The following is a 27,493-nucleotide window of genomic DNA, read 5'->3' on the forward strand; positions in this document are numbered from 1 at the left end:
GAAACTCTTACAGTATCCATTCATTTCTACAAAACATTTTCCAGATTTTCAACCTGGGTGGAGTTTGTTGCTGTGATACCTTCTCCTGGCCACAGGAGGTCAGTGGTACGCCAGCCTGCTGAGCGAGACAGACTCAGGCTATATTGAGAGCTGGAGTATAGTAAAGCAGGTTTCAGTGAGCTACTGCTCCTTGACCACACAGTGTCAGGAGGCCTGGGATGCTATTGTATCTGTACAGTTAGTACCTATAGATACCATAGTATCTGTTTATTTCAACATCAGTAACTGTGCCTGAGACCTGAAAGAGAAGCTTGTGGGTGTTATATGCAACAGCTGGTGCACAATCTCTAATGTTAAGGAAGTCTTGAGGTTTTGCTCACTGGAGTTAGTATACATTATGATACACTATTTACCAAAAGAGTTTTCATCCATCTTTTTCGTAGCTGTCTATTTACCACCACAAACCGTCGCTGGCACTAAGACGGCACTCAACGAGCTGTACACCGCCATAAGCAAATAAGAAAATGAACATCCAGAGGCAGCGTTCCTAATGGCCGTTGACTTTAATGCAGGGAAACTGAAATCTGTGTTACATAATATTTAACAGCTTGTCACCTGTGCAACTAGAGTCAATAAAAAAAATGTAAAAAAAATTCTAGATCACCTTTACTCCACACACAGAAACACATCTTCCTCACCCTCCTTCTGGCAAATCTGACCATAACTCTATCCTCCTGATTCCTGCTTACAAGCAAAACCAAAAAACAGGAAGTAGCAGTAACGCGCTCAATATGGAAGTGGTCCAATGAAGTGAATGCTAAACTACAGGACTGTTTCGCTAACAAAGACTGGAATATGTTCTGAGATTCATTTGGTAACATTGAGGAGTTTACCACATCAGTCACCGGGTTTATTATTTTTTTTGTAACAGTATTTTTATTGGAATTTCACAATTTTCACCCATATTAAGAGATACAACAACAGAGACAAAGCACTCAGAACAAAAACAAGAAAAACAGCCCCCACTTACACATATCTACGTGCATATATATACACATACATACATACACACACACACACATATACCCATGCATATACACACACATACGCATACATACGCGCATGCACACACACACCCATACATACGTACACCATTTTCCTCTTCCCGCTCGGTGCTTCTCACACCATCACCATCATTGCGTCTCTCAATACATACCTTTTAAAACAAACCTTTTAAAACAAACTTACAAACAGAAATTAAACAAAATTAAACAAAAATGAAACAAAATTAAACAAAAGCTCAGTTTAAACCAAGAGGTTAGGTTCCACACATGGAACGTACAGTGTAGTTCTGAAATACATAGATCCCCGCCATTCTAAGAGAATCCTTGCAGCACAATAGCTGATACCTCAGGTCACCGGGTTTATTAATAAGTGCATCACTGACGTTGTCCCCACAGTGATCGTAGGTACATATCCCAACCAGAAGCCATGGATTACAGGCAACATCTGCACTGAGCTAATTGCTAGAGGTGCCACGGGACACTAATAAGAAATCACGCTACGAACCCCCTGAGCCACCAAACAGTCAAAACGTCAATAAAGGACTAAGATCGAATCCTACTATACCGTTTCTGACACTTGTTGGACGTGGCAGGGCTTGCAAACTATCATGGATTACAAAGGGAAACCTAGCCGCGAGTTGCCCAGTGACATGAGCCTACCAGACAAGCTAAATTCCATTTATTATCGCTTTGAGGAAAGCAAGACTGAACCATGCATGAGAGCACCACCTGTTCCGGATGAATTTGTGATCTAGCTCTCCGTAGCCAATGTGAGTAATACCTTTAAACAGGTTTACATTCACAAGGCCAGACGGATTACCAGGACACATAGTGAGAGCTTGCGCTGACCAGCTAGCTAGTTTTCAACCTCTCCCTGACCCAGTCTGTAATACCTACATGTATCAAACAGACCACCATTGGTTACCTTCATGTTCTTGGGCACATGGACTATCTAAATTACTTTTGCCCCATAGCGCTCTCACATCTGTAGCCATGAAATGCTTTGAAAAGCTGGTCATGGATCACATCAACACCATCATCCCAGACACCCTGGACCCAGTCCAATTCACATATCGCCCCAACAGATGACACAATCTCTATTGCACACCACACTGCCCTCTCCCACCTGGACAAGAGGAACACCTACATGAGAATGCTGTACATTGACTAAAGCTCAGTGTTCAATACCTTAGTGCCCTCCAAGCTCATCATTAAGCTCAGGACCCTAGAACTGAACACCTCCCTCTGCAACTGGATCCTGGACTTCCTGGGGCCACACATCCAACACGCTGACCCTCAACAAGAGGGCCCCTCAGGGGTGCGTGCTTAGTCCCCTACTGTACTCCTTGTTCCCCACGACTGCGTGGCCACACACGACTTCAACACCACTATTATGTTTGCTGACAACAACTGTGGTTGGCCTGATCACGAGAAAGCCTATAGGAGGGAAGAGGTCAGTGACCTGGTAGTGTGGTGCCAAGACAACAAACTCCTCCTTAACGTTAGCAAGACAAAGGAGCTGATTGTTGACGACAGGAAACAGAGGGCCGAGCACGCATCGACGGGACTGCAGTGGAGAAGGTCGAGAACTTCAAGTTTCTCTGTGTCCACGTCACTAAGCACCTATCATGAGCCACACACACTAACACAGTTGTGAAGAGGGCACGACAACGCCATCCTCCCCTCAGGAGCCTGAAAAGAATTGGCATGGGCCCTCAGATCCTCAAAGTTCTACAGTTGCAGCAATGAGAGCTTCTTGACTGGCTGCATCATCGCTTGGCATCTGAAGGCACTACAGACGGTAGAGCGTACTGCCTAGTACATCACTGGGGCCGAGCTCTCTGCCATCCAGGACCTCTATACCAGGTGGTGTCAGACGAAGGCTCTAAAAATGGTCAAAGTCTCCAGCCACCGAAGTTATTGACGGTCCTTCTGCTACCGCACGGAAAGTGGTTCCGATGCAGCAGGTATGGAACCAACAGGACCCTGAACCTCTTTTATCCCCAAGCCATAAGACTGCTAAATAGTTAGTTAAATAGTTAGTCCGGTTAGCTGTTGGTTATCTACATTGAGCCTTTTGCTCTTTTAACTCATTACATACGCTGCTGCTACTGTTTTATCTATCCTGTTGCCTAGTCACTTTATCCCTACCTATATGTACATATCTACCTCATTAACCTCGTACCCCTGCACATCCACTCTGTACTGGTACCCCGTGTATATGGCCAAGTTATCATTACTCATTGTGTATTTATTCCTAGTGTTATTATTTTTCTATTTGCCTTTTTTTCTCTCTGCATTGTTAGGAAGGGCCCGTAAGTCAGCATTTCACTGTTAGTCTATACCGGTTGTTTACGAAGCATGTGACAAATAAAATGTTATTTGATTTATGTTGAGATTACTATCATTAGCCATAATGGTAGGACAGCAGAGAATCAGTTCCTGGGGCTAACTATCCACTTTGCCCTATTTAGAAGGCTGGATATAACATGACTCAGTGACTTTGTCGAAAAGGTCAATGCTGCGCCGGTAGAACACATGATAGAGTGCACCCATTCGATACTACTTATCGATCCAGGCAGTGTTACATTTCAAGCTCAAACGAGTATTGTATATTTAGAGTGAGAAATGAATCGGCACAATTTGAGAGGCATTCAGAACCAGCGATGTCGGGATGTCCTGATACCAGGGTACATCCTCAGGGGAAATTAGTAATCATATTGAGGAATGAGGATCCGCATATTAGTAACCAAAAACAGGAGCACACCATGTTTCACAAGTGTTGGCCCAGGCCACAGCAGCCATGTGTGTGTGTGTATTCACCTATCGTCAGTGCGCAGTCCCGTCTCCCAGGTCCCATACTGGCTGTCTGCCTCGTGGACCAGTGTGTCGATGTCACGCCCCTCTTCCTCACCATCCACACTCTGCTTCAACTGCTCCTGAAAGAGAGATTGGACAGGGAGAAAATGACAAGTCAGTCAAAAAGGAGTAGAAGTATATGTACCATTGGAATATCACTAGAAGGTCAGAGAAAACAGATTCCAAAATGACAGAACTGGATTAATCTCTGCTGGACTGAATAAAAATATCAAGGCTTCTTATTGGATCTTGGTTGAAGCCCCACCCAGCCTACAGTAACAGACAATTGGCCAGCTGTGTCGGTGAGTGAGGTGCTGGTCCTGATAACCATGTATTGTGTGGCTATGGCCAGACCTACAGTGGGTGAGCAGGATAATGAGAGGTAATGGGATGAGCTCATAGCGACAGGGACAGAGACTGGTGAGCCACTGTGCGTTTGCTATCTACTGAACCGTGTCTCTTTTAATGAGGATGCTACAGAGGGCACACTGTCCTAATACCACTCACTCCTCCTGTGTATGCATTCAAGACTGTGAGCGCACGCACACACGCACAAGCAGAGAAATCTCGCTGAACTTACATGATCTCTATTGACTTCCATTGCATCGTGTTTATACAGATGCACTGTTGCACCACAACACAATAGGCTGTCTATAGAGAATGATGGAAGGAAATGTAATAGGTGTTTTGTTTCTTGTCACTGCACGGGAGTGAGAGCGAGGGCCAGAGAGAGAGAGGGAGAAATGGAGAGAAATAGCAAGCGAGAGAAACAGACCAACAGTACAGGATGTCATTCATCATCAATGCCTTTCCTGACAGGAAGAAAGAAGGCCAGGATGAACAGTGAGAAAATCCCTCCATCTGAGAAAGCAGTGTACTTCCTCCTCTTCAGGTTTAACAGCCCTAAATAGGAGTCCTCTCCACATCACAGCATAGGCTGGTTTTCAAATCCACACCGTGATCTCTCAGGGCCAAATCTGTCTTTAGCTGTTAAACAAGTATTAGAGTTCCAGTTCCAACCATGGGTTTGAACATGCTGGTCACATGACAAATAAACAGGCAGGTTAATCCAGATACATGCTTAGCCTTTCAAACAGACCAGGTTGGTTCAGTGCTCCAGCACAGCTACCTTTATCGACTCGAGGCCTTTATTGAGAAAAATAGGAGTAACAATAGCAACAAATTAGAGACCTTGTCATGTCTTGTCTGAGGCAGGAATTATTTATGTCAAAAAAAAAACAGTCACACTTTATAAAACCCCTTTATAATATAATGAATTTCAGCCCTAAGGGTCTGTGAACACAGCTAATGCACAGGACTAAGCATGTACCATTCAAAAAGAAAATCTGCTGTAATCTAAATTCCGTGAACACCTACCATATCCACAGTGTACGTGGATGAACACACCCAAACACACCCTCACTTAGTGTTTGCCACTCCCGAGGCTACCCTGTTACCTGTCAACCAAACAATAGCAGCAAGACTGAGAGGGTTAAGAAATAGCATGGACTGGCTGACTACTAGTGCTGCTGAAAGCCCTTCAATATTGACAATGTGAGGGTGTCGGCTCTGCTATCAACAATCTACTGGATACAGGGACAGAGCAGGCCTGCCAGGCACCTTATCTGGTAAATAGGTTTCTTTCTGGCTATGATTTTGAATCGGAATGGTAGTGAATCGGACTTTTCCTTAACATGAGCCCTTGCCCGCCCCCCCCTCCCCCTCCTGTGGACAGGAAGGGTGCGTCAAGGGAAACGACAGAACAATGAGCGGATGAATGGAAGGAGAGAAAGGGCTGACCACCAAGGGAGATTGTCAGTCAATCTGACATGTGGCTAAAGAATTTGCAGCACCTTGGAAAGTTAGACCAAACAGACATCACAGCTCTGAATAATAACAGCCTGCCACGATTACACCATCACAGACATCAACATGACCTGAGAGACCTTTCATCAATCATGTAAATGTAGGCTAGTTAATTATAACACCCACTATCCTAATTTAATCCAAAATGACAACTTTGGGTTGATGTGCTGAGAATAGGATATAGCCCATTTTGTCAAGCAGACAAATTACAATTTTCACCTAAGCTCACTTGACTATTTTGCTGACTGTGCTTTGGAACGAGCTACAAAAGGACATGAAATTGACTTTAAAAACTGGGTAAAAACTATGGTGGACAATGAAGTGGGGGGGGGCTTTCAATGTTTTGACCCCCAAATACACCAAACCTCTCCAAAGCATCTTGTCTGGTCAATGTGTAAATTCCTTTGTGCCTTTGTATGAAACTTTATGTTCTGGTAATTTGGCCAGGTCTCTAATAAAATAAAATAAAGATTTTTAATCTCAATGAGACCAACCTGGTAAAATAAAATTGAAGGCCTAGTGAGTTGGACATGTTATGAATCTAGTTCCTTAATGCAAACTGGAAAAGAACAGTTCATCTCTGTCACGTATAATGGCCATTCACAATTCTCTATGAATGAGGAAGTGCTGTGCAGCTCCAACACATTTAACATATGGTCATGCTGCCTGGAAGCAGACAACAGAGCAGGCCGGTTAGTTAGTGCAGGTACAATGAACCCAACACGAACACAACAGAACACACATCACACCAGCCCCACTCTCCTGCTCCAACCCCTCTGGGTAGGAATGTTGAACAGTTAACACACTCATCATTGACAGACTGGTCAATGACGACCCTCTGCAGCTATCCTAACATGACTACAGATCCCATGAGCACTAATCCCCTGTCAACAACAGAGCAGCACTCCAGTCACATTTTACAAAGCTACCAAAACACTGACCTCTGATAGAGAACTGAAAAGGACATGTTTAGGGTATTTAGTTAGGTCATTATTACATAAGTGCAATGCTGAGAATACAGAGCACAACAGAATGTTAGTAAAACCTGAATGACTTGGTTTAAGAACTTTTATAGGGATACTTCGGGATTTTGGCAAAGAGGCCCTTAATCTACTTCCCCAGAGTCAGATGAACTTGTGGATACCATTTTTATGTCTCTGTGTGCAGTTGAAAGAAGTTGCTAACAAGCGTTAGCGCAATTGCTAACAGGCATTACCATGGTCTTCCAGTCATTATGCTATCTGTAGCATTGGCTGGCAAAACGACCCCTAACTTACTTCATACATGACAAAGAGACACAAAAAAATGGTAGCCAAGAGTTCATCTGACTCTTTCTTTTCTAAAATCCCAAAGTATCCCTTAAAGACCAGGCCTGGCTGATACAGGCAGCAGGTTGGAGGGCTGGGTCCAGACGGAGAGGTGGTGGGTTCAGGTCAGCCTGAGGGAGACCAGGGCCTATTAGAGGTATCTGGATGAGCCACCAGCTGACTCTCCGGTACTGTACGGACAACTACACAGGCTCCAGCTAAAAAGGACACACGTACCAGACAGAGAGAGTGAATCGGTAAAGGGCAGCCGTGTCTGTGGGGTTTCGTTTATGCGTTGCAACTGATTAGGATGTGAGGGTACAGGTGTGTGGACTTTCTGGGCATTAGATGCTGTAGAGGAGGGGGGACAGCTTTTTTAAAATACATTTTTTAAGTCATTTTTAGCAGATGTTCTTATCCAGAGCGACTTACAGTATTGAGTGCATAGAACCCACAAGCGCCATGCTCTACCAACTGGGCCAAACGGGACCCAGCAGTACTGCAGCCCTTAATTGTGCAAATGCACCATCCATCCCAGCAGCCCCACCTCCACCCCCCTGGTTCTTTCTCTCCACATCTCACTGGCCTCAGTGCTCTGACCATTCAGCACAACCTCTCCTCACAGGCAGCACACACTGATTCTCCTGTTCAGTGACACACAAACAAGCTAGGCCTAATCTGTAAATCTTACATAAAATGCAATCAAACTGTATCACAACTTTTTTTATTTAAACTTTATTTAACTAGGCTTAAGAACAAATTCTTATTTACAATGACTGCCTAACCCGGCCAAACCGTAACCCGGACAACACTGGGCCAATTGTGCGCCGCCCTATGGGACTCCCAATCACGGCCGGTTGTGATACAGACTGGAATCAAACCAGAGTCTGTAGTGACGCCTCTAGCACTGCGATGCAGTGCCTTAGGGGGCTCCTGAGTGACAGCCGATCTGAACTTGAGCACCGTGCCAAGTTCAAATCACATTTTATTTGTCACATGCGCCAAATACAACAGAAAATGTTGTAAATTATGAGAAATCAATGTATTTTGAAAGACGAGATGTTGAGGATTATAATAAATACCACTTTGATGTCATACAAGCAAGTCAAACCCCTGTGAGTCCAAATGTGCACTTTACATTCCCATATCATAACACTCATGTCATATACAGTGTTAACGTTTATGATCTCTGATGTACAGTTACAAGATGACATGGCGTCATACCCTGAGTTGTTCAGAACAGAATGTGTTTCTATGTTTCTCTATTGTGTAGAAAATGAGCTGTGGACCAATCATCTGAATGCACTCATGACTCCATTCTATGATCACCAAAATGACTATCTGTTTCTCTGAACTGCCCTGTGAAAGACTTACACTGTAAGATTGTATTTTATAACTTAGCCAGTCATGTTGGCAATAGAATAAACTTAGAAATGATGCCCACCTGACCCAAATGGCAATTCATAATGGTCAGTTTTTGGATTGTGTAAAAACAGTAATTGTGTGAGGCCGGGGATGCAGGGTTGTGTTCCAAATAAAACAACTACAAGTGTGTTCGCTCTAGTTCCTCAACGCCACAGCTAGGAGAGCTCTAAAAACACCTTTCTAGTTGAAGACTCTTCTTTGAGTCATCAAAGTACATGGAAGTGACTTAGGAACTGTGCACACTTTGGAGACAGCAGTTAGTCCTCTCAGTCAAACCCTTGTTATTATTTTGTCTTATGTTGCACCTACCCCATATTTTCCAGGAAAATATCATGTTACTGAATGTGTCCAGAATATTTTCAGATTTCATTTTCAACAAACGAGGCGAAAAGTACATTAAATGTTAAATGCATAAAATCAACAGTGTAATGTTTGGAATCAGTCTCATATCAGGTGAACTATTGTGTCCTGAACTTTGGTCTAATAATTGCCCCATAATCTCAAAACTGTTCCCTTTCAATTGATACCATGTTTATGCATATGATTATCATATTTCTTCTGTAAGAAACATTTAAATGTAGCCCTATCCAGGCCAATTCTCACGAGTGTAAAGGGTAAAAACAGACCATAGTTTAGGAGTGAGGGTCGGGGAGAAACCCAACTCCAGCCCACAGTAAACTATGACACTGCTGGAGTGGGAGCTATGGTGCAGACATACAGACTAAGGTTAGTGTTATGTCAAAGATGGTATCAGAGGAGGAGAGAGACAAGCAGTTGAGGCGCAGAGGGGGATGAGCACTGAGCAGCGAACAAAAGCAGAACATTCAGGAACTATCAGGATCAGAGAGAGAGATCACATGGCAACACAAATAGACACAGACACAAAACACACAAATAGAGAAGGCCTTGACAAGTTTGAGGTGCTTGGGAATGTGTAGTGACTGACGGGAGACCATTTGGTGGTGAGAGCGATTGATGGGGGGGGGGTGTAAACAAAGTGTGTCTTACTGCGGTGGGGGTGTTGGGGGTGCTGCTCCCAGGACGCCTGCGTAGGGACAGGCGCTGCTGGCTGCGCAGAGAGAACCTGCGGAAAGAGTCCCGGCTGCGAGAGGCCAGAGAACGTAACGAGTTGGCCCTCTTGAAGCCACCAGGGCTGTCCTCGGCCCCCCTGCCCCCACGTTCCACCGCACTGGACACCACGCTCAGCGCCCCCTGCAGGGAGCGGCGTACATTCCCCATCCACCCAGACACTTGGGACTGGGCCACCGACAACTTGTCCCCCAGGTACTCCATCTCAGTTTAGATCAGATCACTAAAGGACCAACGTTGCAGAACGAAGTCTGGACAGAGCGCTCAGTCAGGCGGAGGTCCAGTAGCAGTCCAGTGTGTTAATATGGTCAAGGGAGAGTCCTTGAGCCAGATAGATGTCCAGGTTCAGAGCTGGTGTCCTGGATACTGCTGAGGTGCGTAGCTAGGTTAATGTTGCAGTAGCTGGGCTGTTTGGAAGAGATGGCACAGCCAGTCAGACGGCCTAGTGTCTCCAAAAACATGCAGCAATGCAGCACTTGGCTCCGGCTACAGACTCGCAGTCCAGCGTCACTGTCCCTCGGTGCTTCTCAGTGAGCCTCTGTGCTGTCGAGTCCCACTGGTGCCGTCATGGCTCCATTTCAGTCCATCATCTGCAGCAATGGCCCTAGAATCTCGGGCTAAGGTGAATTCTATTTAAGCTGTCTGTTCCGTGAGATGCCTATTTCCATACACAGTTATACAGAAGGGCAAGACTATGTAGCAGGGAACCCAAAATGGTATATAAAAGCTGTTCTACAGTTCCCCAGCTGGTAGAGACTCCGGTCACAGCAGATCTACTACTGCATCGTCTGCAAACAGGTTCTTCCCAGCCACATACTGATGGTCACCCTCAGTAGCAACTACAAAATCTCACACACATACCCCTCATACGTCAAACTTGACAGCGGGATCCTGAAGCCGTCGCTCTGACACGTCCGGAATCACAGAGGAAGACAATCCATGAATCTACCTCTCCCATGGTATCCACACTGCTGTCGTCTTCCTGGTGGAAAACTTTACAGGAAAACTACAGTCCAGAAGAGAACAGCTGGTGTCAGGCAGACTGAGGGAGAGCTGTACTCATTCCTATTCCCGCTGAGTACCCAGCACACCAACAGCAGAGCCGTGGGTATAGAAGCACAAACAGGAGAGGAGATTGTGACGCTAATGTTGAATCCGTAAGAGACAAAACGAGACCAGCGCCCTCTGGTTCCTCTTCCCCTGCAGGTACGGGCAGGTGGAGAACAAATGCGTCAGTCTCTTGCTCCTAGTCCCCAGCGCTGCAGGACTCACGCTCAAGGAGAAACCTTTGCGAACTAAGTGAGGGAGGGGAGAGAGGAGGCAGAGAGGGAGGGAGGAGTGGAGAGGGGGAGGGAGGAGTGGAGAGGGGGAGGAGTGGAGAGAGGGAGGAGTGGAGAGAGGGAGGGCCCGGATTTGCAGTGCAGGAGGGTGATATATGTTCTGCAGTGCTCTGTTTCTCTTGCCTGTTTCTGCTTGCAGTGCGAGAGAGAATTCTCACAGGCATAGTCAGCACTCGGCACAGGGCGGAAGGGGTGGGAAGACAGGAGGGATGGGGAACGTGTGTGTGATAGGAACTAAGAGTTCAAGTTCATGAGTGGATGTTTATGTTGTTTAGCCTATACCTTTAAATAGATAGAGAATGCATGCCTGAGAGAGAGCGAGAGTCAGAGAGAGAGAGAGAGAGGGGATGAGACAGGTGTGGCTGTGTGTGAGAGCTGAGACTGTGGCTGTCAGCCAGTCTGTCCGCAGCACAGTGAGCTCATGGTTAAAGAGAGGAATCATGACAGCGTGTCAGAGAGTTTGCTCCCTGACTCATGCAAACTGCATGTCAGATCAGAGCCTCTCCTTTCCCCTTTCAGAACTCCATCGTACCTACCAGAGTCATCTCTCTGAGTTAAGCCTATGTAAGATATACTCTGCAAGACAACCGTGGCACCTCAAACTGTGCCCTCTGGTGGGCGTCTGGAGAATAGTTCTGAGGAACATTGATCTAAAGCTACCAAAAAAACTGTCTCCCTCCTTGAACCATTCTATAGCTAGAAAAATCACAGTTCTCTCCACAAAAAACATAGACTCAAGTTTCATCAACACCAACTGACTACGGAGAAAACGTTTCTACAGCAGGAACGAAAATGCTAATAATTGTCCAGAAAAAAATCTCAAATATGCAAATATGCATCACCCAGTTTTTTTTTATGATGAAGTCACACATGCACAACCAGCCACCGTGACAAAGCATATATAGGGCTAATATAACGTGCTTTGTTCAGACATATAATAGCCAGTAGCCACACATTCCTAGCTATACTAAGGCCTCTTTTAGTCTGTCCTCTCCCTTGCTTCTAGTGATGGGGGATCAATACACTTACATATTGCAATTATTATTTTAATATTGATACTTGGACTCCAATTATCATTGTTTTTTTTGCTAGCTAGTCGACGCTACCTGTGCCAAAACGCTGTTATAGCTTGTTCTCCAGCATCTTTTTAAACAATGAGCCAACATGTTTTCACCACTTTTATTTCCATGACTGATAAACTCCCTTTCTCATGCTGTCTCTTGTCCCTCTGCTGCAGACTTAGTGAGAAATAGATTTGGAACATCAAATTTCAACGACAGAAAATAGCAGGTATTGAATCGCAATACATATATCGGCACCTAAGTATCATGATAATATCGTATTGTGAGGTCGGTCCTTGGCAATTCATAGCCCTACTTGCTTCCTTGCTCTGATTAACGATCTCCCATCACTTACCCACAGCCAGTGTAGAAGCCTCAGACAGCAGGACAGCCTCATGTAGTACACCATGTCTCTGAGCCCGGCGACCATCTGTCTGTCTTTACCCCTCTTCACTTCCTCTGCCCTCACTAACCATGGCATTAGTAATGATGTGATCATACCAGTGTGATCTCATGAGAGATAGACACATTTCCCATAGTGCACTTTCATACCAGGCCTAACCTCCACACTGATACAGAAAAACACTAATCACAACAGCAAATCATTAACACGTGCTGATAGAAAAGCTATTTCCCATCTTTAATGAATCCCCTTGTTCCTCTAAACTGAAATGATATAAAACACCTACACCTTTTCCCACAACTTATGTCAGTAATTCAGTCTAGACCAGGTATTTCACACTGGCGTCTCCAGTTGCTCTACACAATTAAACACTAGAATCCCAGGGTTTCCATTGAGGAAATGTGGCGTCTGACATTTGACTCGCAACATTTTAATTTACTGGACATTTGAGAAATTTGCCAGACCCATGTACATTGATTGATTGGGTGTATAACCTAATTAGGGCGTCCACCTACGGTGCTCAGAATGACAGAAATCAAATGTAAATGTCTTCACAGAACATGCAAGTCGAGGATGCAACGATGTGCGGTCCTTCTTACCGAATTCTGATGTGCACTTTGAAGATGTTAGAATAACTGTCCATATTTACTTTCCCTCCGCCAACAAGAAGAGTAACAAACAGCTAAATCAGTAGCCAATGGCAATCCACTATCCCCCATAACAGAGAAATGTACCTATTATATTGGTCAGCTTGTTAAGAAAGAAATACTCAATTCCAAACAGAATCTGGGACAGTTGTGGACGATGCATCCCAAATTCATAGAACCAGTAGGCTACATTAAAAAGAAAATAATCATTAAAAAGCAAAAGGACCCAGATTAGAATGTTTAGCTTAAAATGTTCAAACTATTATTTCTTCACATTATAAGCGCAACAATCCACACAATATAATGCAATTAGCTAGAAAACACTGTTGTCAAAAGCACACCACATGCGAACGGTTTCATGTGACAGAGATGAAAATATCTGTTAGAAAGAAGGGAGATCTAATATGCAACAACTAGCACGGGTTGCTTAGTAATATGACTAGGATTATGCCTCTGGCTACTGAGCAACCAAAGATAGCTTGTATAAAATAATTGATTTTGACTGGGCTACTTTAAAGCAAGGTAAGACATGCCTCATAATATATAGTAAAACGTTCAGGTTTTAAACAATTAAGTGTGTTTTCAAAATGCATAATGCCTCCAGCTCATTGTAAAGTGCTGTGTAATGTGCTGATGAGGCCTGCCTTCCGTTGTCTATGTATTTGCTGTTTGAGATGCTGTAGCAGCAGTTCACGCTGTCTGACAGATTTTCCGCTTAAAGGCTCTGTATGTGTGTGATAAATAAGATACATAACGAATATACTGTACACACGCCCCAATTTAATTCCACTAAATTATGCAAATGAACATATAGACCATTAATCATGACCAGTCATATGTATTTACATCCGCTGATATTGCCATCAATAAAGAGGCTAAAAATAATTATTTTGCAAATGGCATTTCTTTAAAAAAAAATACAAAAAACGGCCAAACGCCGGCTATTACCGGCTCAAGGAAACCCTGTGGTAATTGCACCACTAAGGCTCTCAACATATTGTATTACACAACAACCACAGACCAGCAGGTGGTGACAGAAACACACACAAAAACTCATCATGGAGTAACACTGGGATGGCAGCTGTGCCTTATCAAATCAAAGCTGAATTTGTTCCCCCATTCATTTTCTTCTGATCTAATGAATATATTGGTATGCTTATAAACATTTCCCTTTCAGCCATTTACACTTGGGCTGATATAAACTTGTTTTGTTTCTGGATGGAATCCTTTGTAGCACAGGCTGATATGTAGACAGGTGCTTAAAACCTCTACAGGACCAGTGTCCCCCCCCAGCGGGACGGTTTAGCTAATGTAGGCTAGTGTGATTAGCACGAGGTTGTAAGTAACAAGAACATTTCCCAGGACACAGACATATCTGATATGGGCAGAAAGCTTGGATTAAAAATGATTTAACTGCCCTGTCCAATTTACAGTATTTATTACCATGCTATTGTTTGAGGAGAGTGCACAGTTATGAACTTGAAAATGTATTAATAAACCAATTAGGCACATTTGGGCAGTCTTGATACAACATTTTGAACAGAAATGCAATGGTTTATTGAATCAGTCTAAAACGTTGTACATACACTGCTGCCATCTAGTGTCAAATCTAAATGGTCAAATCTAAGTCATATATTGGCCTTTCTCTTGCATAAAAAAAGCATGTTTTTTTCTTCTTTGTATTATCAGATCTAATGTGTTATTCTGCTACATTCGTTTCACATTTCCACAAACTTCAAAGTGTTTCCCTTCAAATGGTATCAAGAATATCCATATTCTTGCTTCAGGTCCTGAGCTACAGGAAGTTAGAGTTGGGTATGTCATTTTAGGTGAAAATTGAGAAGAAAAAAAAGGGTCTGATCCTTTTAAAGATGCACTACGCAGAAGTCGCTCCACCATTTTCTGGTTGCTAAAATTCTAATAGTTCGCCTAATTTCAGTTTATGTGACAAAACAAGCAAGTAAAGTGTAGAGAATCATTGTACCATCTACACCGCTGTAAAATATATTTTCCATAAGCAAAAATATTGTATTTTCAGCTATTTGAAGCTCGTGTACAAAACCGAAAGTTAAAGACGGAAAAACCCAACTTAAAACGTGACGCATAGAAATAGCGCACATAGAACACATCTACCGCTTCTTAGACTTGCTTTCAATGAGAATGACAGATCTATAACTCACATTTTTATGTGAATTTTGTGGGTCACGCAAAGTTAAATATTGTAGCTTTAAATAAAAGTAATATCAATATCACTACAGCCAATTTCACAGCAGAGCATTCCTTCAGTTATGCAAACAGGATGCTGTCAAAGTGAGCAGTACATGCATGTATTAGCTAATGACAATCCTGAATTACAGACCTGAGAACATATCTGGCCTCAATTTCTCTGCTATGTGAGGTGAAAGAGGGTGGAGATGAGTGAGACCATGCCTTTCACATTACTCATCAACTCATTACTCCCAGTGCTCCACATAGCACTCAACTCTCCCAGTGAACTAACTGCATTCCTACTCCACCCTACTGTAACAAAACACACACAACCAACCAACAAACCCAGCAACTGAAGTTATATACAAGCTTACTTTTTTCTAAATAACTGGGGCCTTCTGTGAGAATCAGCTCGAAAGGAAACATTGATTAAACATAGAACCGAGGGGGCTCCAATCGCTACCATGTTGAAGCAGTGTAATATCACTGTAGCAGGAGCTCATTTCTGAAACTCATCCAGCTTTGAGTCAGAAATGTGGGGATTGTGTGTGTTTATACCCGTGTGCATGGAAACAGAGCATCATGACTCACCCAGCTCTGTCGGTCCCTCTCTCTATGTGCACTCCTGCTCCTCATCCTGGACAGGCTCCCCTCCACAGCACTCTCAGACGGGGCTGATCGACGGGACACACTGCGGGACCTCATCCGGTTCAGCTCCTAAGACACAGGGATAGTAGAATTAAATGGAATGTTTACACGAAAGCCCTTATTCAGGTTATATTCACATAGGTAAAAAGGGAGATGGGTCTGCACAAAGATTATTTTAGTGCATTAGGAGAACAACACACACAGATGTTTCGGCTTTTGCCTTCAGTGTGCAGGTTCAAATCTTAGAATCAGGAACAACTTTTCTAGGGAACACATGTGAGCACCGTTCAGGTGCTTCTAATCAGGGTAGTTAGTCATTTACCAATCAGGGATGGCTTCTCTGGTCTACATGTTACAATCACACAAAACATACAGAATTATAGGATATGGAAGTGGGCACGGAAGACAATTGAGAGTACACTACATGGCCAAAGGTATGTGGACACCTGCCCGTCGAACATCTCATTCCAAAATTAGCATTAATATGGAGCTGGTCCCCCTTTGCTGCTATAACAGCCTCTCGTCTGCTGGAAAGGCTTTCAACTATTTATTTGTTGGAACCTTGCTGAAGGGACTTGCTTCCATTCAGCCACAAGGTCAGGCACTGATGTTGGTCGATTAGGCCTGGCTTGCAGTGGGAGTTCCAATTCATCACAAAGTTGTTTGATGGGGTTGAGGTCAGGGCTCTGCGCAGGCCAGTCAAGTTCTTCCACACCAATCCCGACAAACCATTTCTGCATGGACCGCGCTTTGTGCACGGGGGCATTGTCATGCTGAAACAGGAAAGGGCCTTACCCAAAGTGTTGCCACATAATTGTCTAGAATGTCATTGTATGCCATAGCGTTGAGATTCCCCTTCACTGGAACTAAGGGGCCTAGCCTGAACCATGAATAACAGCCCGGCAATTATCTATATTCCACCAAACTTTACAGTTGGCACTATGCATTGGGGCAGGTAGCATTGTCCTAGCATCCGCCAAACCCAGTTTCTTCCATCGGGCTGCCAGCGACTGAAGTGTGATTCATCACTCCAGAGAACAGGTTTCCACTGCTCCAGAGTCCAATGGCGGCGAGCTTTTACACCCCTTCAACAGACCTTGGCATTGCGCATGCCGAGCTTAAGCTTGTGTGCAGCTGCTCGGCCATGAAAACCCATTTCATGAAGCTCCCACGGGAACAGTTATTGTGCTGATATTGCTTCCAGAGGTAGTTTGGAATTTGGCAGTGTTGCAACCGAGGACAGATGATTTTTACGCGCTACACGCTTCAGCACTCGCCGGACCTGTTCTGTGAGCTTGTGTGACCTACCACTTCGCGGATGAGCCATTGTTGCTTCTAGATGTTCCCACTTCACAATAACAGGACTTACAGTTGACCAGGGCAGCTCTACCAGGACAGAAATTTGACAAACTGACTTGTTGGAAAGGTGGCATCCTATAACGGTGCCATGTTGAAAGGCACACACACACTACATGGCCAAAAGTATCAGGAACCATTAAAGAATCAACTTAATTGCCTTAGGTTTCCGCTTACTTGGGTATACCTTATAACAATTTACGAGACAGCTTGCCACAAAAGACACCAAGCTGTTCATAAATATGTGGGGCTAACTCATAAAGTACACCTAAAGGTAATTGATTACTAAACGGTTCACGCCTGACACTCCCAACTGCCTTCTGCGCCCGTTCACATATCTTACAATTCTGTACTTTCTTTGTGATTGTAACATGTATACAGGTCAGGGCTCTCCAACCCTGTTCCTGGAGAGCTACCGTACTGTAGATTGTCACGCCAACCCTGTTCCTGGAGAGCTACCGTACTGTAGATTGTCACTCCAACCCTGTTCCTGGAGAGCTACCGTACTGTAGATTGTCACTCCAACCCTGTTCCTGGAGAGCTACCGTACTGTAGATTGTCACGCCAACCCTGTTCCTGGAGAGCTACCGTACTGTAGATTGTCACTCCAACCCTGTTCCTGTAGAGCTACCGTACTGTAGATTGTCACTCCAACCCTGTTCCTGGAGAGCTACCGTACTGTAGATTGTCACTCCAACCCTGTTCCTGGAGAGCTACCGTACTGTAGATTGTCACTCCAACCCTGTTCCTGGAGAGCTACCGTACTGTAGATTGTCACTCCAACCCTGTTCCTGGAGAGCTACCGTACTGTAGATTGTCACTCCAACCCTGTTCCTGGAAAGCTACTGATTCCAATAATTAGCTGGTTGATAAGCTGAATCAGGTTAGTTACAACCGGGGTTTGAGCGAAAACCTACAGGAGGGTGTCTTTCCAGGAACAGAGTTTGAATGAAAACCTACAGGAGGGTGGCTTTCCAGGAACAGGGTTCGAACGAAAACCTACAGGAGGGTAGCTTTCTAGGAACTGGGTTGGAGAGCCCTGAAACAGGTAAACGAGATTGGCAGATGACTAACCTGGTTAGAAGCAAAAGTTGTTCCTGATTGCAAAGATTTTAAGCTACACTCAGAAGGCGAAAGCCGAAAGGTCTGAGTATGATATTCTCCTAATGCAGTAAAACAGTACACATTTTAAAAAGGAGTAAGTAAGCAATGGTCCTTTTTTAATTGGCCATTATTACTGGTTGAATTCACTGAATGTTGTGCTCTGTAGATGCCATTCACTCACATAGCCTAGGTCTCTCTATAAGATACTTTTCTTACCTGGGAGCCCTGAGATCTCCTCTGTCCTCTGGCCTCTACCCTGTGCCCCTGGGGCCCTGAGTCCTGCGGGAACCAGGTCTGCTCCATGGGGGACCTAGGGCTGTGGGGCTCTCTCCTGGGGAAGGATGCTTCACTGGGCATACCAGACCAGCGTCTCTCTGGGACCAGAATGGGGGCCGTGGCCCTGTCCAACTGCCTGTGGAGGAGCTGCTCCAGGCTGGGTTTATTGGCAGGCTTCCTGGGTGGTTCTGGTCCAGCCATGGGCCTATCCACCGATTCCTCATTGAATCCTAGCCTTTGCTCCCCCAGCTCCTGCTGAGAGGGGGCCCACACTGGGCTGGGTCGCCCCATTGCACCCACCCTACGGCTAACTTCCCTCTCTGGAGTGTGGGATCTCACCCCACTACCTGGGTCTGAGCACTTGATGCCAGCAATAGGGAACACCTCTCGAGTGGGCGAGGGCTGCGTCTGGGTCTGGGACCTGAATGAGTCTATGTCCAGGATGCCAGGCCTGTAGTGGTCCTCTCCCCGGGGAGATGGATGCTTCCATCGGGCACCAGGGGAGTGGGGACTGCCTCTGGAGAGCAGGTCACCCAGAGACACAGAGTCTAGATCCAGCACTTTAGGTCTGAGAGGTAAGGAGTCCAGCACCCCCCTCTCCAGGCTCTCTCTCCTCTGTCTCTCCAGGATTCTCTGTCTCTCTGCCTCCTGTTGTCTAGCTACCTGTCTCATATTTTCCTGCTCCTCTTTCTCCATCTTCTCCCTCAGTCTCTGCTTTTGAAGCTGTTGTTTCGCTGTCTCATTCTGTATCTCAAGCAGTTGTCTTCTCTCCAGCTCCTTTATTATCTCCAATTCTTCTACACTCTCCCGCTCCAGCTCCCTCTGTCTCTCCCGCTCCAGCTCCCTCTGTCTCTCCCGCTCCAGCTCCCTCTGTCTCTCCCGCTCCAGCTCCCTCTGTCTCTCCCGCTCCAGCTCCCTCTGTCTCTCCCGCTCCAGCTCCCTCTGTCTCTCCCGCTCCAGCTCCCCCTGTCTCTCCCGCTCCAGCTCCCTCTGTCTCTCCCGCTCCAGCTCCCTCTGTCTCTCCCGCTCCAGCTCCCTCTGTCTCTCCCGCTCCAGCTCCCTCTGTCTCTCCAGCTCCCTCTGTCTCTCCCGCTCCAGCTCCCTCTGTCTCTCCCGCTCCAGCTCCCTCTGTCTCTCCCGGTCTACCTCCCTCCGTCTCTCCTGATCTACCTCCTGTTGTATTGCTTGTTGTCCCATCTTCTCCTGCTCCTCTCTCTCCATCTTCTCTCTCAGTATCTGCTTTTCAAGCTCCAGAAGCTGTTGTCTCTCTCTCTCAGCCTGCTTCTGCTTTTCAAACCTAAACAGTTGCCTTGTCTCCATTTCTTTTATTTCCTCCAACTCTTCAACCATCTGTCTCTCCAACTTCTTCTGTCTCTCTAAGTCGAACTGTCGCTGCCTCTCCCTTTTAAACTCTTTCTCCCTCTCCAGCTCACACTGTCTCTCCCTCTCCAGCTCACACAGTCTTTCCAACTCTCTCTGTGTCTCCTTTTCCAACTCATTTTGTCTCTCCCTTTCTAACTCTCTCTGCTTCTCCATCTCTCTCTTTCTAGCATATTCTAACTGTTTCTGTCTCTCAATTTCCAGCTGTCTCTCCCTCTCAAACTCCTTTCTCTCCCTCTGACGTTCTTTCTCCCTCTCCAATTCTCTTACTTCCTCAAGAACTTGTTTCTGTTTTTCTATTTCCATCTCATCCATCCCGGTCTTTCTGTCCCATGCCGTTTCTCTTTTCCTTTCCTGTGTTTGCTTCCTCTCCATCAGTTCCTCTTCTTGTTCTTGACCTTGGGAGCTTTTACCAAAAGTTTTGACTAGAGAGGGGTTCCTTTTTACCTTCCTTTGAGAACCCCATTGTCCAGACATCACAGAGAAATCAAAGGGCACTTCCATGTCCCCTTTCTCTGTTCCCTCATCCCCATGGGATATGACTTCCTGAATCTGACCAGTCAGAGCAAAGTAGGTGGCCCTGGGTTTGGGTGGCTGCTCATCTGCCTCCAGCATTTTCAAACGCTTCGGTGCTGCCACTTCCTCTCTCTCCCTGTCCTGCTCTGTCGGCTTCTCCCTCTCTACAGCCATTTGCATCCTCCTCTCCGCTTCCCTCTGCCTCTCTTTCTCCTCCTCCTTTCTCTCCCTCTCCTTTTCCCTTTGCCTTCCTTTCTCTACCTCTGCCCCCCTATCCACCTCAGAGGTATTCCACTTCTGCAGAGCTCCAACCCTGAGGTAGCGTGGTCCCTGTTCATGTTGGGAGGCTGGTGCTCCCCTCTGAGTCGAACTGAGGTCTCCTTGGACCCGAGCAGGTCTCTTCTCCACAGGCTCAGCCCTAGCTGGCCTGTTCCCCTCAGAATGCCTGGAACGGAGGGTCATGGCCTTGTCCTCCAGCTGTGCCGAGGGGACAATCTCACTAACGGCTCTCCTCTCTCCCACCGCGTGCACCGTGTCAAACAAGTGCTCCACGCGAAGCGGGCTGGAGGGAGACACAGGCTCGCGGTAGGGGGAGGTGACCAGGCTGCCGCCTTTCTCCCCATCCCCCAGTTTGAGAGAGACACTTCTCTTGGGACAGCTCTTTGTGTTGTTCTGCGCTCTGTCCTCCTCCATCACCAGCACGCTGTGTCTCTCCACCACATTCTCAAACAGGGCTGCTCGCACAGTCTGCACCCCACTGCTCGGGTGGCTCTCCTGGGCCTCAATCTCCAGGCCCTGCTGTGCCACAGTCCTTCCAGCTGAGGGGTCAGAAAAGGTCTGGGTGGGCTGCTCTTTGGACTCTCTGGTGTGTTCATCTACCTTCCTTTGGTCACTGAAGATGAAGACTGAGTCCTGCCCCTAGAATTGGGTCATTCAAAGAGTTGGCCCATGTTAATTCAGATTCTGGACACTGTCTGCATGATCATCATGAACTTAGTATTATTTGCTGTTGGTATTATATAATGACAGATAAAAAGAGAAGGTGATACAAAGACAAGTGATTGAGTGAGGTAACTGTGTCTGGGCAGACAGTGGATCCCACTCCTCTTTGTTGGGCCCATGTAAGTGGGTGTGGTGCTGAAGTGGTAATCAAAGCCTCACTGTGTTGACCTTTTCCCAGTGCTTCACTCTCAGCATGTTTCATAACGCACAAAGAACCACCAGAGATGACTAATGCCCTGGCTTTGATTTCAAAGCTCTTTGTACCTTTGTGGCAGTGACGTTCTCTTCGCTTGTATGCTCCAAGACAAAGACTGATTCAGAGAAAATAAATGGTGCCCAGAGTGTTTGAGACTTGAAATGCAAATCAGAATTTTCCCAGGAATATAGTCCTTATAATGGGCATTTTGCTTAGGCATTTCAGGCTTACAGGGGCAAACTAAAAATCGACTAAACTACTATTCATTACATTAAATGTCAGAAACCTAAAAAACTTATTTTTCAATTAAAATAAAGGAATATACTGTATTCACAAAGCCATCTTTAGATGTTGCTCATCAAACAAAGTGAGTGTAAAACAAGATGGGGAACATACAGTACAAGCACTCCAGTCCTCCCAGTGGTATAACAGAGGCACTTCACTTAACTCAATCAAGATCATTTAACTGGTTTGTTTCATATTTTTTTTATTTAACCTTTATTTAACTAGGCAAGTCAGTTAAGAACAAAATTCTTATTTACAATGACGGCCTATCCCGGCCAAACCCTCCCCTAACCCGGATGATGCTGGGCCAATTGTGTGCCACCCTATGGGACTCCCAATCACGGCCGGTTGTGATACAGCCCGGGATCGAACCCGGGTCTGTAGTGACACCTATAGCATTGCGATGCATTGCCTTAGACTGCTGCGTCACTAATGATGGATGATTAAGTTTATCCATCAACTTAACATAACTGATAATTTGCTTTAAGAGCAGTAAATTAGTAAATTGCTGGAATCAGTCTCATTCTATATTTACAGCAAAATAGAAAACTTGACTTTTTTCACTGAGGACCAAGGATTTAACTGTAACCTCATTGTTGGCCTATTAAAGACAGCAGTATTTCCTCTGGGTTTGTCTGGTTGGCACAGGAGTTAGAGAAATTATCACAAGGCTCATTGCAATCCTTCACCAAATCACCTATATTAATCTAAGCAAATTCCACAACCTCTCTTACCCTCCCTTGAGGATCAGTGTCACTCTCATGGCGGTCTGTCGCCTTACTAGGAGAGGGACTGCCGAGGTCTGTGGACTTCTCAGAGCCAAACCTGATGAAGAGAAACACACACATCCCACAAGAACGGTAATGACAATGGGAGAGTCATAAACATGACAGAGACAGGCAGACTGAAGGTGGTGAGGAGCTCCTACCTTTTGGTCAGGTCAGGGGGCAGAGGGCGGGGTTTAACAGCCAGGGTCTGAGCAGGTGGCGTAACAGTATCTTCTATTAGCTTCTTGATTCGCTGTTTAACACCACCCTGTGGTACATCTGCCTCTGGGACTGGCTGCACTGGAGAGGAAGACTCCGGTCCTTGGGCAGCAACACGGAGAGGAACCACAGGAGAGGAAGAAGAGGAATCGAGCAAGAGACTGATCCGTCTCTTAATGCTTCCTCCACCCTTTCGCTCATCCTTCTCTTCCTCTTTTTTCTTCTCACTCCCCTGTGCTAGGGCTGAAGGCTTGCTGTCTGGGGCCTGTGGTGTAGCAATGGTCCCCTCTGCTCCCATCTCCCCCTCTCTCCTCCGTAGCAGTGCTCCCTCCTCTGGACTGTTTTCCTTGCTGCCAGTCTTGGCAGGAGAGCCACGGTGCAGAGACAGGCCAATGGACTCAAACTTGGAGGTGAGGTCGGCTGAAAGGGGCCGTCTCCCGACCCAGCGATCAGCTGGGGTGGACGACTCAGCCTGAGTGGGAGAGGGTAGGAAGATAGCAGACACAGGTCTAGGCCTGGAGCCTGTAGACTGGGTTCGGAGTTGAACTGTGACCTCTGGCCCTTCATCCTTCTTCCTCTCCTCCCCCTCTAGCCCTATCTGACGGAGGAAGCCCATTGACTTGGCTCTGGTCAAATAGGCTCCTCCAGCTCTGATATGGGATGCTGTTTTGCCACATTCCTTCTCCTGCTTGGTGGATCCGGAACATTCCACTGAAGGGGGTTTCTTAGGGCCTTGTGAGTGGGACAAGCCTGCCGCAGCTGGTTTCTGACGCCCCATCGGTTGAGAAGGAGTTGGTTTGCTGTGGTCCCCAAGTGTTAGAGGGGCGGGTTTGAAGGGCTGGGCTACAGGCTTGGTGGTTTGTCCCATGCTCAACTTGGGAGAGGGTTTGTAGGAGGTAGGAGCAGGACGGTTATGGTTGGTCGACACTGGCCTGTGTTTGCTGGTAACGTTCGGGTGCTGAGGTTTTGGGCCGTTGGGAGGGTCAGGTTTGTAAAAAGTAGGGCGAGTGGGCTCTGGTCGGGGCTTGGTATTAGGCTTAGGAGCAAGTATGGGCCGGATGGTGGGGGTTTTCTCCACAGCGAAAGGTTTGGGAGTGAGCCGTGGTTTGCGTGCAGGGACAGGCTTACTGGACTCTGGAGTGATGATGAGGGAGCCCTGGGTGTTGGATGGGCCCTCTGTTAGGCTATTGTTGCTGGAGTCAGCCAGAGGGCTGAGGTGCAGTCGCCCCCCTACACCTGTCCTTCCCACCTCCCCAGTCTGTACCTCCACTTGTGCAGCCATCCCTGTGAAAAACACCTAGAGAGAAATGTACAAATCTCTATCAGCAACCTTGGCCATTAACTGTACGTCTAGCAGTAAAACCATAATCCAATAAATGTGTACTACTTAGTGAGTCCTACTGCCACTTCTCTCTCTGATGCAATGTAATGACTGTACTAGGACAGTGGCCTTCACATCATCAGGAACATGGGAGAACCAAGGCAGATTTTACTTCCTCTATCTGGGCATCACTCTAGACTTTACCTTTGGAGGAGTCATGCACCCTGAATTGTGGCTGGCTGCTCTAGAAGCAGATGTGCTGTTAAACAGAGGCCATTCATCAGTATGGCAGGCCTCAGCCCTCCTCTGGAGGGTTCAGTTCCCTGGATATGGGAAGGGTTCAGTTCATTGGCAGCATAGCTAGTGAACCTCAGACTACTTCTACAGATGAGACAGCAGAAATCCTGACAGCTCAATGACTGTCTGGTGGTTGTTTTGAGGATCAACAGTAATCTGAAGATTACAGAGCTGCATCAGACAACAGTATCAGAGAGGCAGATGCAGGAAGGCTCACTCTCCTAGGAGTCTTTTCCATAGAGTCAGTGTGGTAATGCAAGACAGGTCTGGCCTATGGCAGTAAAAGGGGAATTCCATTGAAAAACGATATGAGTAATTAAGATATTTTGCTCCTCCCCCACTAACAATATCTCTACACTTGCTAGATTCCTGTTGTGAATGGTTATCAGAGAACTGTTCACTTGAGAGATGTGAGAGATGAGTTGTGGTTATACATAAGTATGTAATAACTATAAACACTGAGTAAAATCAGATGTTCCTTCTTATTTTATTTTACGTTTATTTAACTAGGCAAGTCAGTTAAGAACAAATTCTTATTTACAATGACGGCCTTACCCGGCCAAACCCGGATGACGATGGGCCAATTGTGTGCCGTCCTATGGGACTCCCAATCACAGCCGGTTGTGATACAGCCTGGAATCGAACCAGGGTCTGTAGTGACACCTCTAGCACTGAGATGCAATGCCTTAGACCGCTGCGCCACTCGGGAGCCCAAGGGTTATGGCCAGTACGGGTAGAAGAGGGAGAGCAACAATGTCAACAAGCAGATATTTTTGGTGGACTGCTTTATAGGTTCCTGCAGATCTCATAATGCATTCCACATGTTCTTCTCGAGTTAGACTACTCTGTAACAGATTGACTGCTCGCCTACGTTGAGAGGGGAACAAAGTAGTCGTGCGCGGGTCAGCTTTTTATTCACCCACACCCGCCCGCAATTGCTAATAAACCATCCACAACCACCAGACTATAAGTGATCAAGTGAAAATCTGAGACGCGAACCCAACGCTAACTCGCTAATATAGAAAATGTGCTGCAAACTACAGTCCAAGACAGCAGAACACATTTTTGACAGGGGATGCAGGACTGTTTTTGACAAATTTAGATATGTTTCTGCTTATAATTTCTGACATCTTGGTGGGCTATTTGTTAGTCAACTTGTCTATAATTAGATACATGAAGCTTCTCTTCTGTCATTATATGTTTCCCTAGAAGACTAAATAAACTGGTGCTCAGCAGAATGTCAGAAATCGCTAGACTGAAGCTAGATTGAAGCTTTCAATCTGTAAAGATCTCTTGTCATCTCTGTTTATTTCACGGAGCAAAGACGTTTAGGGACCTGGGAGAAAATGCAGTTAAAAAAGTTATTTATGTCCCAATTTCCAAATGACATCAGTTTGACCGGTCGTAAGAATTATGCACTTACAACAGAACTGTATTCAACCCGCCCTACGTCTACACAATATTCAATTACCCTAAACCTGCACTAAAATTGCAGGGACTGCGGGTTATGAGTCAACCCGTGCATCACTAAACGCACAGAACTAGTTGGTGGCGAAATTATCTAATTCTGCTTTGGCAGCAATTTCTTCTGAGTAGTTGTTATGGGCAATCCCATCCTCACTCACCTGACTGGCTGTCAACCGTCTGAACTGAGCCCTGTTTTCTGTGGTAACCATGCAGTGATGTCATATCACACGAGTAAGGAGTAGGAAGAGCCTGAGAAGAGAACACAATTTGGTGTCATTTACGAAGGAAGGAACTGTTTCCTGTAGACCCTGAGGCTGCATACATCAAAGTATAGCATAGACCTCCACACTCTCATACCTCCCACCGGAAAACCATTTAGTATGTTTATATTTTTGCAAACACACAGAATTAGAAATAGAAATACCATAATACACATTTTAAAGGACGAAAAACAGATTAACACAAAAATAGTAGAATTTACAACTTGGATAACAAATAAAACATGAAGAAAAGAAGGAATTAGAGTAAAAGGAAAGAGTGTTATACAGCCAGCAGGGGTCTGATAAATTGAGGCAGTGGTTGTTGACAGGAAACAGCTTTGCTAAACATGCACTGTTAATGGAGGGTCCAGGAACAGCAGGGAGGAGAAACCACTGGCTGTAAGAATTGCATTGCACAACCGTCATTGCCTTTGCAAACAACTCATTTGCCTTTTAAATTACAAATAACAAATTCTAAATCTGGATGAGATTTCACTCAATTAAATTGAGTAGGGACTACCTTTCAGATAGAGACAAATGAGGCACAAAAAAACTGAATGAGCTCTGCTATGAGAGATTCAAAATAAGTTCATCATAACTGGGGAAGAGAATACAGTAGACATAATTTAGAATGACGAAATCATAGCTTCTGTGCGCTCTGACAGAATGTCTTCAAGTAGAGTACAGTACACCTGCACAGCTAAGGTTGAGATGAGCCCTAGAATGTATTTTGTTACCGTACAGCTTTATTTTAAAATGACAAAACAAAAATATTATTTTTTAGCTAATTTATTACAAATAAAAAACTGAAATATCACATTTACATAAATATTCAGAACCTTTGCTCAGTAATTAATTGAAACACCTTTGGCAGCGATTACAGCCTCGAGTCTTCTTGGGAATGACGCTACAAGCTTGGCACACCTGTGTTTGGAGAGTTTCTCCCTTCTCTGCAGATCCTCTCAAGCTCTGTCAGGTTGGATGGGGAGCGTCGCCACACAGCTATTTTCAGGTCTCTCCACAGCTATTTTCAGGTCTCTCCAGAGCTATTTTCAGGTCTCTCCAGAGCTATTTTCAGGTCTCTCCAGAGCTGCTCGATCGGGTTCAAGTCCGGACTCTGGCTGGTCCAC

General features: G+C 45.6%; 1 protein-coding gene across 8 annotated transcripts in view; it reads right to left on the reverse strand.

Annotated features, from left to right (window-relative positions):
* The window catches only part of si:ch73-138n13.1 (zinc finger CCCH domain-containing protein 13), a 40,681-nt gene that overhangs the window by 9,054 nt on the left and 4,134 nt on the right, over positions 1-27,493 (reverse strand). For 3 of the 8 annotated variants that reach the window (XM_035735159.2, XM_052478684.1, XM_052478685.1), the window contains exons 2-7: positions 26,262-26,352; positions 22,961-24,315; positions 22,767-22,857; positions 18,594-21,467; positions 15,861-15,986; positions 3,888-4,003 (exon numbers count right to left, since the gene is read on the reverse strand). In XM_035735159.2, coding sequence (XP_035591052.2) covers positions 3,888-4,003; positions 15,861-15,986; positions 18,594-21,467; positions 22,767-22,857; positions 22,961-24,315; positions 26,262-26,312 — 4,613 coding nt within the window. In that variant the 5' untranslated portion in view covers positions 26,313-26,352. Of the gene's footprint in view, positions 1-3,887; positions 4,004-15,860; positions 15,987-18,593; positions 21,468-22,766; positions 22,858-22,960; positions 24,316-25,191; positions 25,331-26,261; positions 26,353-27,493 lie in introns of those variants that run through there. The other 5 variants (XM_052478691.1, XM_052478690.1, XM_052478688.1 and 2 more) reach the window with 5 other exon arrangements.

This window comes from Oncorhynchus keta, chromosome 25, assembly GCF_023373465.1.
Source record: "Oncorhynchus keta strain PuntledgeMale-10-30-2019 chromosome 25, Oket_V2, whole genome shotgun sequence".
In the NCBI taxonomy this organism is placed as follows: Eukaryota; Metazoa; Chordata; class Actinopteri; order Salmoniformes; family Salmonidae; genus Oncorhynchus; species Oncorhynchus keta.